This window comes from Fusarium oxysporum, chromosome I, assembly GCF_013085055.1.
Source record: "Fusarium oxysporum Fo47 chromosome I, complete sequence".
NCBI lineage: Eukaryota > Fungi > Ascomycota > Sordariomycetes > Hypocreales > Nectriaceae > Fusarium > Fusarium oxysporum.
Genome location: NC_072840.1, coordinates 5,201,957 through 5,217,127, shown reverse-complemented (window position 1 = coordinate 5,217,127; position 15,171 = coordinate 5,201,957). Strand labels below are relative to the sequence as shown.

Here is a 15,171-nt window from a genome sequence, read left to right as displayed (position 1 = left end):
AGTGAAACAGGACATCATGTTCGCTCTCTCACTTCTACTTATGTAACTTTTGAACTTTATTAATGAGAAGGCCAATATTGAGGTGAGGTCCAAGCCGTAGCTCTCTCTCGACCTGTTCTGGCATGTGCTTCACTGACACAACAGGGTCCAATGTAGGTACCTAGAACTTTATCGATAGCGCCTCCAGCTGATCTGTAGTGGGAACACGTAAAGTTTCGCTTACCTCAGCCATGAAAGACACCTTAGGCGACAGACAGGGGCCGATTCTGGGGCGTCAGACGCGCACGGTCCCTGAATCTTTAATTGATTCGCGGTTGCTCATCTAAAAATCGCGTTCGCTTCGCGCGTTGGCCCGGAGAATTGCAGCGCGGATCGGTCAAGCATTTACTTACGGATACTCCAGGCTCAGGTAGTTACTCAAAAGTCCTCAACGCTACGCAATATCACCAGCTCTAACTTACACCGACTCATTCGTTCTCTTTGTGATTATATACAAATGGTTGCAATTTTTTAGTCGCAGCAAAATTCACTGTTCCAATCTTAATCTCCTTAATATTCGCATGCGTTTTTAGTGGTTTCTCGGCCAATTCACTGCTGTCTAGATCGCCAACGCTGCCTGGCAGCCATGGCATCTTCAGCCAAGGCCACCACCCTCGACGAACTTTCTCCTCGACCGCCAACACCTCCTCGAGAATCTTTCCCAGATAAAATAGCTCCTATGAAGGCTTCAGTCGGTCGTCCCATCGACCCAAGACTGAGTCTCCAGACACCACCAGGCGCTAATACACCATCGTCGAACGGGGCAACCAACACCAATTCAAGCTCGAGGCGGATAAGGAAGAAGGTTGAATGGTCAAGCCATACAGAATATCGAGAAGCGTCTAAGTTCTTCAGATCGTCACCGATTACGACACCCTCTGCTTCGTCGAGGCCCGTTAAGGGTATCCTCAAGCCGTCACCGTCTCCCAACCCTCTTGCTTCACCTCTTAATGGCCATCCCAACGGCCTATCAAGCCAGATTAGTATCGCCGAAATGTTGGGCTCGACAATAAAACAGCTCGCTGGTTCCGACCGGGACTCGCGACTCGATGCATATATGATGCTCTCTCGTGCTCTTAAGGCTTCCAACAACCTACCGGACCGGGTTGCCCTGCAAGACAAGATGAGCCTATTCATGTCCTTTATCGAACGCGATGTCAAATCCAAAAGGGACGAAGGGTCTCCCGACTCTTCTCTTATATTCCAAGCCCTCAGTCTTCTAACGACCTTTTTGCATTTTCCAGCCATTGCTTCTTCTCTCACATCCGACTTCGGCGTTTTCATAATCGACCACTGCATTCGATGCTTTTCCGACCCAGCACTCTCGAAAGACCTGGCACGTCACCTTATGCAGGTCGTTGCTTTCCAGTCCTTCTCCTCAAAAGTCATGTCTTCGGATCGAGTCGGTCGGTTAGTCACATCGTTGCACAACATCGAGGATCATTTGACTGGCAAAAGTATCATCATGGGCCGTATCCAGATTTACAAGCGTCTTGTGAAGCAATCTCGAAACCATATGGCTGTCCACACGGCCTGGTTAGAGGATTTGTTCAACGATATGCTCACCCCGATTCGAGACATTCGAGCGCAAGCAATTCTCTTGGGCACGGAAGCTGGCTTTGCGCTACGAAATGAGAAGCCTGTGATGCGCAAGGTGACTGAGATTCTGCAATCAATGGCGGACAAACAAGTCTACATACAGTATTACATCCAGCGACTCGACACCATGCTCAAAGAGAAGCAACTTTTGTCGACTGTTCCACAGATATGGGGTACCGTGACCCTTTTCCTGCAGTGCCCTCTCAGCCGATGGCAACACTTTGCTCCATGGTTCAAGATTGCGCAGGACTCGTTCAACTGTACCGATTTGCAGACCAAGCAGGAAGCCAACTACGCCTGGAATCGCTATGTCTATCTTTCAATCACCAGCAACAAATTGCCCCCCAAGTCTCTGGGTATAATGGCACAGCCCCTGGCGAGCCAACTCCGGCGCAAATTCAATTCGAAACAGCCAGAGGAAGCCATGAAGCTTCGCAGAACAGTGATGGGTGGTATTTGCAACCTGTGTTACTATGCCTTCCGACCTAGTCAAGATGTCACTTGGATCGACGCTGCCTGGGATTCTATCCTTGCACCTATTACGCAACAACTAGTTCATGTCGATGCGCAACTCGAGTTTTCTGCTGATTCCGTAACGCAAGCGACCCGAATTGTGACCGGACTCCTCGACGTTTCGACTCCAAGAAGCTGGAAAGACGAAAGGATTAGGGATGTTGCTCCTATAAGCCCTGAGGAGCTGCCTTCAATCGACTCAAGATGGGCTCGCCGGAATTCTGAGAAGATCTTTGGCCTTGTTGGGCCAATTCTGGAGAAGAAATTCAACGATTTGGCTAATACCGAAAGTTTAGCCTATAGACTATGGCAAGCTTTCGTTGGTTCTATTGCTGTCGCCTCGGCAAAGGATATCAAGGTGACCGACGAGACAGCGAGATTCATCGCTCAAGCTTTTGATTTGTTGTCCAAGATGTGGTCAACTGGAGTGCCCGAAGGGTTTGAGTCTGTTGGCACAAAATATTTGTCGAGTGTCAGGCATTATGTCGATGTTCTTGTCCGCAACCTTGGCCTGCTCCCCTTCACCGAGAAGAAGCTATCCATGTCTCTTGCTAATACCTTTGAGCCTGCTTCAACTCCTAGCCGGATTGATCGAACTGACAAGTCAAATGGCACTGTTCAGACGCCGCTTTATCACCTATTTTCTATACTTTGTTCCAAACCACCAGGATTGGCTGACGATGAAGATCTCGCTGAGTGCTTTTTAGCTATCTTTGATCCCTTCTTCCAAGGCAAATCTTCAAGAGCTCGAGTTGAGCTGTCTAGAGAGATGCTCCGACTCTTGCCGCGAGACGCTCTTTCACCATACGGTCCATGGGTTCTCGCTGCTCAGAACATCCGTACCCTGCTGGATCAAAACCCATCGCCATCCGGCTCGCTACCACCCAGCAGCGAGAGATTACTTGGACCCGAATACCGGGAGATAGTATCGCTTCTCGAACGAGGACTTGTTTCGCACCCCACGCTCCCTGAAGAACAGTGGTTCTCTCTTTTCGACTTGTTATCCGACCACATCGCTCAGGAGTCTGGAGATGCAGGTCGAGCTCTTGGTCTTGTAGAGCCTCTCGCCAAGATTGTTACGGACAACTTCTTCGAGGATTCTGAAAGATCAAACCAGATGGCGCTGGCGGTAGCGATTGCGCTATTCAAGATTGCCAAACTACCCCGAGATCGTCAGGCTGTCGAGGCTGCTCGGCGACGACTTTGGGGTGCACCTCCCACGTCATCACGATCCTCCTCATTTGATCCGTTCCAGTATCTTTACCAGCTTCAAGGCCAGAGTATGAAATACTTCTACGAAAATGAAGCCGAATGCAATGATCAAAAGATGGTGGCCTATTTTGAGAGCGTTAACGCTTTCATTGTTGGATCCTTCTCGCAAAATGGCATCAAAACCCTTCCCAAGTTACAAACAGGACTCGTTCCATGGATTCAGGATGAAAAGGCGCATAAGATATTGCGCAGTGATTCTCCTGTCTCTGGATCTGTAAGTCAGTCCGACGTTGTACTCTTCTACATGCTAATTATCTCTAGGCGCGGACTCTGTGGGACAACATTTGTGGCCAGTTATTGACACTCGGTCGATTGGAGGACAAGGTCCTCAACACAGTCGAGCCTCTTGTCGCTGCAGGTTTTAGAAGTAGACATCGTCACATCGTAAACAAGATGGCAGAGACGTGGAACGCTCTAGTAAAGGATGAAGAGAGCTTGGACTGTTCTGAAAGCCTCAAGTCGATTATAGCTTCCTTACGGCCAAGAGTTGATGTGTCGTTCCCTGGCATGGAACATTCCAGTGGCGAGTTCGGAGCCCAAGCACAAACCTTTGTCGATACGCAGGAAGATTTGAGCTTCGTCGCCCTATCATCTGCCAAGTCATCGGGGCAAGGCGTTGAGCAAGCAGCCTCACCTGCACCATCCATATCAAAGATGAGTCTTAGGGGTGCGACGACTAGAAAGCGCCGCAGAGATGCCACCCCTGAATCTACAAAGACAAAACCGGCTAAGCGAACAGCTACACCCCGTCTTCGCCACGACAACTCTCAAATCCAATTTGCTCCAATTGTCTCATCACCGTTGGTCGAGGAGTCTCAACATCTCACTGAAAGGCAGAGGGAGGTCCGTGAACGACAAGAAGAAAATGCCGGCCTGTATCCCGGTCTCCGATCGAGCCCACGGACTCGAGCACAAGCTGCGATCGAGGAGAGCTCCAAGGATGCTGAGATACCAAAATCCAGCAGACTCGAAACTACTCCTGAACGCGCAGCTTCCTACGATGAGTTCATCAATCTGACACCCACTCCCCGACGTGGCCAAGCTCTTCATCTTGAGGGCTTGAACGACCCACCTTCATCACCACCAGACCCGAGACGCAACCCTCTGTTGTCTGAAATACAAACTCGATCAAAGGCTAGAGACTCGATCGTTAACTGGCAGTTTTCTTCACCACCAGGTTCGCCCTCCATCAGTCAACAGACCGACGAAGACCAAGCTGAGGTGGAGACTCCCTCTGCTAAGAACAAGGCCTCTGGTAAGAACACACGGGCTAAGCGACGCAGGAGGAGGGCAGAATCATCAAAGAAGGAGGAAGTCATTCCTTCAAGTCTTGGTAGTCAGGAGGTGGTGACCGAAGATGCGGAGGCACTGCCAGATGCACCACCTAGCCAAGATGTGGAAGAGATTAAAGAGGAACATATCGAACCGCCTGCCCTCAGCCAACTGGACAGCCCTCAACGAACCGCTCCGCCTCCAGCACAGGTTCTGGAAACACCAAAATCCGCAGACGACGAATTTGTGGACGCCAGGAGCAGCCCTGCAAAGGCTGTTGACGATCAGGCTGTTGAAAGTGGCCCTAAGGTGGCTAACAGCCAGAATCAAGACTCATCTTTCGCACTCAGTGAAGGTGATGAAAGCAGTCTCATGAGATTTGTGGTGGAACTTGAATCTAGAAGGTGCCATCTTCCATTCGACAAGTACAACTCAGTTTCTGTTTCTCCCGAGAAGAAAAAGAACGACGCATCTCCTGAAAAGTGTATAGAGGTCCAGGGAGACACCTCTGTCGAGAAAGAACAGAATAACACGAAAGAGCCTTCACCATCTAGTGTTGTTCCCTCTACGCCTGTTGAAGCAAGCCAAGAGAAGAATGAAAGCCAAAATACAAACCAAACTGGTAGCAAGAGGAAGAGAAAGCGAAGCGCCGTGTATGCCGAGACACGCCGCAAAAAGAGACGGTCGGCCGACCCATCAGGACCGGAACAGGTTGAAGATAGCCAGTCAACGTCTCAAGAAACGGCCTCACCTATTCCAACCGTGCGACGGTCATCCAGACGAAATGCTGGACAAAAGGGCAAGGAGCTACGAAACCGAGAAGTCCAGGCGTCGCCTACCACAAGGTCAACACGCTCATCTTCTCAAGCGCCTCAGACAACCTCAAAGTCGACCGATGTACGTGATGACGGGGACACGGATGAAGAACTCATGTCACAACTGGTGACAGAGTCCTATGCAGCCTCGCAAAGCCAGGAACCTGAGCTTCAGGTGCCTGATGAAGTCATTGAAGACTCTATGGAAGTTATACCAATTGACAGCGAATCAGGGGAAGAGGCCCAGGAGGATCAGCCACAAGCAGAAGAGGAGGACCAGGACGAAGTTGCCGAACCAAAAGATGAAGATGAAGAAGAAACGCCAGTGCCACACAAAACAAGGTCGATCATGGACACTCTTCGTGGTGGTTTACAGCAATTGCAGACGGCAGCACTCAGTCGTGATGAGGTTTACCAGCTAGAAGACATGCTTATGGATATGAAGAGGGAGCTCTTCGAAGCAGAACGACGAGGAAGACATTGATTAAGAAATGAATTTAAGACGGGAAGCATTGTCATCGGCGCGTAAGGGGTTTTTATTCTTGGGAACTGCTTATAATACAATACCTCCATGTACAGAGTTACCTGATTAGCCTGTCACTTATCTCATTAAAAAGCATTGCATGGACACCTGTAAATTTACATATTCTGTAGAAAAGAAATAATCAAACAAATGACGAGACGAATATGCCATGTTGATACATCCCGAGTAGCAGTTCTACAGCTGGTAGATGCTCCAGTTGCTGCAAGTGAGATCTAGATACCAAAAGTAGCAATCAATCCGAGTTACGAGTCAGGAACAGACGTTCCGTGTGTATGTATTCATCATTATCCATGAGAATAATACGGGGAAGCATAATGTGAAAATGTGGAGGATCGTCAGAGGTCATCTTTGAGAGTAGTTTCGGATGTTCCTAAACGGGTAAGCCGACAAAGAGAGCTCCGGTGTGCCACGGGGAAGAGGGTCGATTATCGATCAAGGTTTTGGATCTTGGTGTAACAGAAGGACCTTATAATTGATACTGTGTGAAATTGAGGTTCTAGAAAGGGCAAATCGTAGTGATACGCCGTTCTCGGTAATCGACTTGTATGATGATGCTTCAGCACAGTACTGTACCATTTCTACGGGCAGCTGAGTATGGACTCACTTGGAAACACCCATTATGAACATCTTGAGATTTGGCCGTTTTGCTGCTGCCTGGCATGATTCAGCTCTGATGACGAACCAGGGTCATGGGTTTACAAGCTGCTCTCCATTCTGTTCTTGACAGCAAGGAAAAATTGCTGGCGCGATCCCTACGTCAGGCAGATTCCCATGGCGGGGAACTAACATGGTAATGATGTGCACGTCTGTCCCGTTGGTGACATGGGTAGTTGCAGGTTTAATACCATTGATGTCTCTCACTGAATGACTTGATCAGAGTTTTTCTCGCACGAGGGCATCGTGGTTCGACATGCAGGGACCTTAGAGGCAATGAGTTGAGAGTTGAGATTCAAGCAATTACTCAAAATGGAATGGCGTAGAATGGTGTAAGTGGTGATGGCTCACAACGCTGTTGCACAAGAGTCGAGTAACAGCCACGAACCTTGGCGAGGCGAAAACGCTATCCACCTGAAAGGGAAATTAGAATGGAAATTATTTATCTCCAAGATTTTGTAGACGAAAGCTCCATCGGCAAACGGTATATATGCGTCCAAGCTTGTGTAGATGTCAACCCAATGGGCTGACAGCCATAAGACGGTTCAATCTATACCCTTATGAAGACCATAGTATAGGGTTAGGCTATGCCGGGTAAGATAGTGCCCTCCGCTTATTCTTTTGTTTACCTCGCTGTCTTGAAGTCAATTTGGATGAGGTTGAAGAAGTTTACCCAAAGGAGTCAAGTGGCTCATGAAAATGTCCGACCAAGCAGCCAATGAACAACATGGAACAACATATCATAGAATTAGATTGCACTGTAAGAAGGAAACCGAGACCTTGGTCCATTTCAGTTTGAAGACTCTATGATGAATCGGTTCCCTTCCGAAGAACCCTCAATGGCTGGTGTATGAGGTCTGGCATCCGGCAGTTGCATCGATTGATGGTGTAGCGTCCTGTTGAACCTGACCAGTTCGGGAATTTCATGGCGATGCCCTTGTTGAGGCTGAATGTTCTTAACCATTGTAGGCAACCCGAGAACTACAGACACTTGTCTTGAATAGAGAGGATGTATCTCATCTCATCTAAGCAGCCATCACGATGCTTTGACTTTATTCGGCCCGCCGAGTTGAGAATGACGTCAACTGCTAACAATCAGGGGTTCTGGGGTTTAGCAATTCCGCGCTTTATAGCCGTTGTCATCCATAAAAGGGAATTGAAAGCGGAGGGTCGGGCAGAGACGGTGGAGAGGGTCTTTTGTTACGGTCAGCGAGACCTTTTCTTTGCATTTGTCTATTGGAACTGATTGGGCGGTTGATGTCTACAGCGGGTTCGCGATGGAGTCAGTGGACTGCAGGTTGAATCTTGGCGTGAACGTGACAAGGACTGAAGCGCGGTAAATGGCACGTTTCTGACTGTTCGATTCCGTTCTTGACGGCCAATATGACAAAAGTGTACTGTGCTGTACTGTGTAGTCGCAGTCTCGTTGATCAAGAGTGATGGTGGTTTTGCAGACCCCATTTACATATAATCATTCCTTTCAGTTGGAGTTGTTATTGTAGACTGAGAATCATAAACAAAGCTGAGTTAGGTGAAGCAGAGCCTCATTACTGGGCGATGCTAGTATTACACCAAGACATTGGCAAGAAGGATGCCATTTCGACGGTTCCTTCCTTGCCCAGAATCCAATATCACATCACGTGTAGAAACCACAACCTCTCTCCTCCATTTTATCTCGATTCTCCATCCACCTAGGTACCCGAATTTCAGACTTCATCCAAGGTAACGAAAACCTGTGAAATCCTCTCACTTGTTGAAGGGCCTTGGCTGCTTCACTTACCCACTCTCATTTGATATCGGCCGAGATCTCTTGAGGGCCCAATCACGATTCAAAGTTCCCTCGCAAACCGACTATCATGGCTCAAGCCAACATTGAAGTTCGGTTTCGAGGAAACATTGCAAACATGCTCATGCCTCAGGAAACTTTAAAAAGTAACCTATGGCTAATACAGCAGAAAATACGACAACAATGAGACCATCAGAAGCCTACAAAACACTGACGCCTTGAGTGCCCCGATTTTCATATCCCCGAAGGACCCTCAGTCGAGGGACCTACTATGACGTCGTATTCCCCACGCTCCAGCCTTCTGAAAGTTCCCCATGTTTACTTCCCCAACTCGCCCGATTTCTGCGGAGGCGAGAGGTAAACTTTTGGGCCTTCTCCACGAGTTTATGCTTCCAGGGTGGCATTATAGACGAGGACATGATATCACCTCTCCAAATAGCAGTCAAGCACTGAACCAAAGCAGCGAATTATACCTGGTTACACCCATCCAGGTATCCCCAGGGCCGAACTATCACGTAGCTGTTCACAAAACGCCCTGAAAACTTTACAATGCCGTAATGCAGGGATCATTGCCCTGCTGGCCATGGGTGCACACGACTGCGGATCTCGGTATACTTTACCATATGCACAGTACGGTCATACGCACTATCACGTTTGGCCGATGGATCCATCATAAACGGCCAAGACCGAGACAATAATGGATGGGTAGCCAAGGCCCGTCTCAGTTACCAGCTTCTCGCATGGCCTGGGGGGTGGATATCCAGAGGCCGTGGATCCAGTGTCGAGTACTACTTTACATGACTCTGTTTTCTGCAGTACGACATGCAAGACCCTTGGGCTTGTGTTTCTTTATAAGCCCGGTTAGCCCCCGGCCTCAACCGTTCTCACGTTCTCGATACCAACCTTCGTTGTTGCCCCAGCGACCTTGAGTTTGAAGAAACATTATTCGGGCTCGATCTCTTCATCATGCTCAAGAAATACTTTGGCCTTCGAGGCCAGGCCCTCAACTATGCCATCAGTACCATTGCCGGAACCGATTTCCTGCTCTTTGGTTATGGTAATACCTACCACTTTCATACAAAACGGTTCTAAGTCAAGCCATGGAAGCAGATGCTAATAATTCTTATAGACCAAGGTGTTATGGGTGGTATCTTGACAATGGCACCCTTCATGGAGCAATTCCCCGACATGCACAGCGATGATCCTACAGTATCTGCGGCTGTTCGAAAGGACCGCTCTAACTATCAAGGCATCGCTGTTTCGTCTTACAACCTGGGCTGCTTCTTTGGCGCCATTGCTACCATCTTTCTTGGAAACAAGCTCGGCCGCAGGAAAATGATTATGCTCGGCACCACAATCATGGTTGTTGGTGCTGCTCTTCAGGCTTCTGCGTTCACTCTGGAACACTTCATCATCGGACGAATCATCACTGGTCTTGGTAACGGCGGCAACACATCTACTGTTCCTATGTGGCAATCAGAAACCTGCTCCGCCCATAAACGTGGTAAACTGGTAATGATCGAGGGTGCGCTCATCACACTCGGCATTACCATCTCGTACTGGGTTGACTACGGCATGTACTTTGCGCAAGACACATCTGCCTGCTGGCGCTTCCCAATGGCATTCCAGATCGTCTTCTGTCTAATCATCATGGCCTTTGTTATGAACCTTCCAGAATCTCCCCGCTGGCTTGTGCTCAAGGGACGTGATGAAGATGCAAAGGAAGTTATTGCTGCCATTGCCAACCAGGATGTCCAGAGCAAGTATGTGGACAACGAGTTCAAGGCCATCAAGGAGACTGCTGCAGAGATGAGTAAGGGATCATTCTCGGACTTGTTCTCTCGAAACCACAACAAGAACCTTCACCGTACTCTCATCGCTTACATCAACCAAATGTTCCAACAGGTAAGACATATGAACTCTTATGAATCAAATAGTTACTGACATCGAAATAGATCTCTGGTATCAACTTGATTACTTACTATGCTGCTACCATCTATGCTGGACTTGGTATGACTGGTCATATGCCTCTGCTCATGGCCGCTCTGAACGGTACCGAATATTTCTTGGCCTCACTCCCTGCTATCTGGCTGGTTGAGCGAGTTGGTCGTCGAAAGCTGATGCTCTTTGGCGCAGCAGGCCAGTGTGCATCCATGGCCATTCTCGCCGGTGTTGGCTCCAGCGATGCGAAGGCTTGTCAGATTGTTGGAATTGTCTTCCTGTTTGTCTTCAACTCATTCTTCGCCGTTGGCTGGCTTGGCATGACTTGGTTGTACCCTGCTGAGATCACACCTCTTCGAATCCGTGCGCCTGCCAACGCTCTATCGACATCAAGTAACTGGATCTTCAACTGGCTGGTGGTTATGATTACCCCTCCAGCATTTGAGAATATTGGATCCAACACATATGTCATCTTTGCTGTCATCAACGCCATCATGGTTCCTTCGGTCTATTTCTTCTTCCCTGAGACTGCATACCGATCTCTGGAAGAAATGGATACTATCTTCCAGAAGGTGGGGCATGGTTTCCAAGGCGCACTCGATGTGGTCAAGCAGGCCAAGATTGAACCTCGACGATACGATAACAATGGAAACCTTCTCATTGCCATTGAAGAGGTTGAAGAGAAGGGACATGTTGAGCATCGAAGTGGAAGCTCAAGTGGACAGAGTGGCGAAGGTAACAACGCTGCCATGTTTACTTCACATGACGAAGAGAACCAGCGCCGAGAGACCTAAGGGGTGTTGTCGATTAAAAGAACGGCGGATGCTATGAGTGGTGGCTTTGGAAACTACACCGAGGCATGACATATACCCCTAGAGTGGTTGAGAGAAAGAGAAGTTTAGTTGGTCAAGTGTCATGATGAAACATATAGCAGCATATAGATACCCGATTGAGTAAGAGTCTCGGCAGATGTACCAATTTTGTGTAACTTTGACTGCTTCAACGGTCCGTCCATTGCATTGTGAAACTATATTTCCGAGACTGTTATAGTACACGACGCCCACAACGAGGCAATGAGATTTGCGAGTGAGTTTTCGTATAGGCAGCTCTGTCTAATTATGCCTAAATTCAAAGTCAGGACTGCTGCCTCACCAACCAAATGCTAGATTCTATGTGATATTTTTGTGATTTGATGTATCACAAGCCAATATCTGAGACGTGTTTCAGCTTTGAGTGTGGCCGGTAACAGCTCTAACTTTAGCAGCAGGTCTCCACTAAACAGCTTGCTCTCAGGACATCATTGGCTGTCATGAGCTACCCCGCCATTGCCTACATGGGTATCGACCTCCTCTCAGACTTGAAGCATCCACGGCATGGATTCCATCTTACAGATACAACTTTGCCTGAGCGAACCAAAGCTACAGGGGATAAAAGACCGAACATCACCTTTATAAGGCCCTTCAGCCTCGTGTTTTACTGGTTTAGAGTCCCGTCACTTTATTTGTCTGCTCTTGTCTTGTTCTTCTACCTTCACCCCACTCGGACCCTTCAACCCCCACCTGAGCAGTCCGCCACTACCTACCTCACCTCTACCAGCTCCATCTCCTCTAAATCTCAACCTCTTCCCTGCCTACCTTGATTCCTATAAAAACACTCACAATGGTCGACCGTCCAAACAAGCCCTCGGCGCTCGCCTCTACCCCCGCGGCCCCTCCTCAACCCGCCGTCGACATCACTCACGATAACTCCCGCGTCAAGGCCGTTCTTCCCACCGGCGAGAGCGTAGAGGTCCTCCTCCACGGCGCTACTGTCATCAGCTGGAAGGATGCTTCAGGAGCTGAGAAGCTCTGGGTCAGCGAGTCTGCTGCTCTCGATGGAAGTGCTCCTGTTCGAGGAGGTATTCCCATCGTCTTCCCGGTACGACGACACCATAACACTCTCTCATGATAGCTTTTCTAATTTGTATACTTATAGGTCTTTGGTACTGCCCCCGACCACGAACCCGTAGCCAAGCTTCCCCAGCACGGTTTTGCTCGTAACTCACGATGGGAGTTCCTTGGAAAGTCTACCAGCGAGGGCTCTAGCTCCAGCGTGAAGCTCGACTTTGGTCTCTCCTCTGAGAGCATCAGCGACGACTTCAAGGCTCTCTGGCCCTACAAGTTTGCTCTTATCTACAGTGTCTCTCTTGATCCTGAAAGTCTCAACACTACTATTGTTGTTACCAACGATGGTGACACTGCTTTCGACTTCCAGACTCTTCTTCACACTTACTTTAAGATCAGCGTAAGTTATATAGTGCTTATACATGGGATACTAGAACTAACTTGTCTCAGGATATCTCTTCCGCAGAGATCACCGGTCTCGAGGACTCCGTCTACTTCTCCAAGGTCTCCAGCTCAGAGGCGACCCAATCCGGCGCCATCACTTTCTCTGCCGAAACCGACTCCGTCTACACCCCCGCCAAGGGTCCCTCTCACCCGGTCGTCATCTCCGAGTCTGGTACTCCTCGTTTCCGTATCGTCCGTGACAATCTAGACCAGGTTGTCGTCTGGAACCCCTGGGTCGACAAGTCAGCCGGCATCAAGGACTTTACTCCCAAGGACGGCTGGAAGAACATGCTCTGTGTTGAGCCCGGTTCTGTCAAGGGATGGCAGAAGCTGGAGAAGGGCGATGCCTTCGAGGCGGCGCAGACTATCACTCTGGTTTGACTTGGCAAGAGTGAGGGAGTGAGGAGATTCAAGATATGACAGTTTTTACGTAACAGCAGCACAATAATTTGAGAGGGACATGATATGAATTAACTTGTGTTTTGAAAGACAAGCCCATATGCTTAGATTAGAGATGAAAGAAGGCACCAAATCACAAGATCACTGTCGTCAGTGCTGTGTTTATCACTCAAGATTCCTCACACGCATCCAAGTGTTTCAATGTCTCATTTTTCTGCTTATTCCCAAGTTGCTGCCATGATATTTACTGCTCCTATTTTGTTCCAATGTACATTTTCGTCATGTCAAATTTTAGTGTCACTCATATGCTCAGGCCGATCGTGCCTTGTTCTCCCTAGAGAAATGATCCGCAACCAGGAAGGCCAACTCGAGAGCCTGCTTCTCGTTGAGTCTTGGGTCACAGAAACTAGTGTAGTTTGTCGACAAATCATCCTCATCCAATCCCTCACTGCCACCCAAACACTCTGTAACAGCATCACCAGTGAGCTCAAGGTGCATACCACCAAGGTTGCTACCCTCCTCTTTGTGAATGCGTAGTGTCTCCTCAAGCTCACGGTAGATATCGCCGAAACGACGTGTCTTGATGCCTGTGGGTGTGGATAGTGTGTTGCCGTGCATGGGGTCACATTGCCAGACAACCGTACGACGGTACTCGGAGTCCTCAACCGCGCGAATATGCGTGGGGAGGAGATCGCGCACCTTGGCAGCACCGTAACGAGTGATGAGGGTGATCTTGCCAGGCTCGCGAGAGGGGTTCAACGTGCGAAGGAGAGAAAGAAGGTCTGAGGCTGGTGTTGTAGGACCGACTTTGATACCAATTGGGTTGGCAATTCCACGGAAGAACTCAACGTGGGCATGATCGATCTGGCGAGTACGGTCACCAATCCAGATGAAATGCGCAGAGGTATCATAGTACTCCTTCTTCTCGCCGTCGTCAGCTGCAGGAGTAGGGCTTGAGGTTCTGGCAGTAGGCTTCTCAAGCAAACGAGTCAAAGACTGCTCATAGTCGAGAAGAAGACCTTCATGACTGGTGAAAAGCTCGACGGAATCGAGTTCTCCGGGACGAGCATTGATGACCTGCAGGAAGCGCAGGGTCTGTTGAATACTCGAGGCAATAGCTGAGTACTTCTCCTTGAGCTCCGGGTCTCTCACATGTCCGAGGCCCCAGTCAAGAGGTCGATGAAGATCAGCGATGCCAGAGGCGAGAGCAGCGCGAATGTAGTTCAGAGTGGCAGCAGAGTGGTGATAGGCTTTCACAAGGCGGTTAGGATCGATCTCTCGATCTTCAAGACGGAAGCCATTGATGATATCGCCCTTGAAGCTAGGGACTTCCTTTCCATCGACCATCTCAGTAGGACTAGAACGCGGCTTCGCATACTGCCCAGCCATTCGACCAATTCGCACAACTCTCTTGTTTGTTCCCCAAATGAGAACAACACTCATTTGCAGTAACAATTTGATTTTACTCTCAATAGGGCCCTGGCGACAATAATCAAAGAGCTCAGCACAATCGCCACCTTGGAGAAGGAAGGCATTTCCTTGTGCGACATCGCGAAGATGAGCTTTGAGGGCAATGATCTCATTGGGATGGACCAGAGGAGGAAGTTGCGTGAGTTCCTCAACAGCCTTGGCGAGAGGCTCTGCGTCAGGGTAATTGGGCGATTGCTTGATGGGCTTTGAGCGCCAGGAAGAGGGTTCCCAGCCGGCAGAGGAAGATGAAGCCATTTTGTGTGTAAGAGGTGGGATGAGTGAGACGACAGATTCAAAACTGGGCGGAGTCAACCGCACAAAAGAAAAGAATCAAGTGCCCGACTTGATTAGTGTGTTGTAGTGTCTATATGAGGTCTGTTGAGTATTTGTGGAGGAGTCGAGGTTTATTGTATCAAGATGAGAGTGAGTGAGTCACAGAACAAAGACAGATGGTCAAGACGCACCCTGGACTGCACCTGCACCTGGAACCGAAAAAAAGTGAAGTTTAATTGAGTTAACAAAGAAATGTGGCGTTGCCGA

The 15,171-nt window shown here is 49.0% G+C and overlaps 4 protein-coding genes across 4 annotated transcripts; 3 read left to right on the top strand and 1 right to left on the bottom strand.

Annotated features, from left to right (window-relative positions):
- Positions 1-358: 358 nt before the first annotated feature.
- On the top strand, positions 359-6,188 carry FOBCDRAFT_213172 (Rap1-interacting factor 1 N terminal-domain-containing protein). The gene is made up of 2 exons (XM_031194496.3): positions 359-3,637; positions 3,685-6,188. Exons 1-2 carry the CDS (start codon positions 626-628, stop codon positions 5,992-5,994), a joined length of 5,322 nt encoding a protein of 1,773 aa, XP_031029234.2. The 5' UTR covers positions 359-625; the 3' UTR covers positions 5,995-6,188.
- Positions 6,189-9,321: 3,133 nt separating this feature from the next.
- FOBCDRAFT_174751 (general substrate transporter) lies at positions 9,322-11,627 on the top strand. The gene is made up of 3 exons (XM_031194495.3): positions 9,322-9,551; positions 9,624-10,399; positions 10,450-11,627. The coding sequence occupies exons 1-3, from the start codon at positions 9,461-9,463 to the stop codon at positions 11,227-11,229; spliced, it is 1,647 nt and encodes a 548-aa protein (XP_031029233.2). The 5' UTR covers positions 9,322-9,460; the 3' UTR covers positions 11,230-11,627.
- A 185-nt stretch (positions 11,628-11,812) lies between these two features.
- FOBCDRAFT_8311 (glucose-6-phosphate 1-epimerase) lies at positions 11,813-13,307 on the top strand. Its single transcript, XM_031194493.3, has 3 exons — positions 11,813-12,352; positions 12,410-12,718; positions 12,769-13,307. The coding sequence occupies exons 1-3, from the start codon at positions 12,095-12,097 to the stop codon at positions 13,141-13,143; spliced, it is 942 nt and encodes a 313-aa protein (XP_031029231.2). The 5' UTR covers positions 11,813-12,094; the 3' UTR covers positions 13,144-13,307.
- Positions 13,221-15,083, bottom strand: FOBCDRAFT_8308 (DAHP synthetase). Its single transcript, XM_031194494.3, has one exon. It carries the CDS (start codon positions 14,884-14,886, stop codon positions 13,471-13,473), a length of 1,416 nt encoding a protein of 471 aa, XP_031029232.1. The 5' UTR covers positions 14,887-15,083; the 3' UTR covers positions 13,221-13,470.
- Between the last annotated feature and the right edge of the window lie 88 nt (positions 15,084-15,171).

What these genes read in the sequence shown, in the direction of transcription:
- FOBCDRAFT_8308 (XM_031194494.3), bottom strand. Translation starts at nt 14,886, where the DNA reads ATGGCTTCATCTTCCTCTGCCGGCTGGGAACCCTCTTCCTGGCGCTCA.
- FOBCDRAFT_174751 (XM_031194495.3), top strand. Translation starts at nt 9,461, where the DNA reads ATGCTCAAGAAATACTTTGGCCTTCGAGGCCAGGCCCTCAACTATGCC. An exon ending in TTTCCTGCTCTTTGGTTATG is followed by an intron (nt 9,552 to 9,623) that starts GTAATACCTACC and finishes TAATTCTTATAG; the next exon opens with ACCAAGGTGTTATGGGTGGT. An exon ending in TCAACCAAATGTTCCAACAG is followed by an intron (nt 10,400 to 10,449) that starts GTAAGACATATG and finishes ACATCGAAATAG; the next exon opens with ATCTCTGGTATCAACTTGAT.
- FOBCDRAFT_8311 (XM_031194493.3), top strand. Translation starts at nt 12,095, where the DNA reads ATGGTCGACCGTCCAAACAAGCCCTCGGCGCTCGCCTCTACCCCCGCG. An exon ending in GTATTCCCATCGTCTTCCCG is followed by an intron (nt 12,353 to 12,409) that starts GTACGACGACAC and finishes GTATACTTATAG; the next exon opens with GTCTTTGGTACTGCCCCCGA. An exon ending in ACACTTACTTTAAGATCAGC is followed by an intron (nt 12,719 to 12,768) that starts GTAAGTTATATA and finishes AACTTGTCTCAG; the next exon opens with GATATCTCTTCCGCAGAGAT.
- FOBCDRAFT_213172 (XM_031194496.3), top strand. Translation starts at nt 626, where the DNA reads ATGGCATCTTCAGCCAAGGCCACCACCCTCGACGAACTTTCTCCTCGA. An exon ending in ATTCTCCTGTCTCTGGATCT is followed by an intron (nt 3,638 to 3,684) that starts GTAAGTCAGTCC and finishes AATTATCTCTAG; the next exon opens with GCGCGGACTCTGTGGGACAA.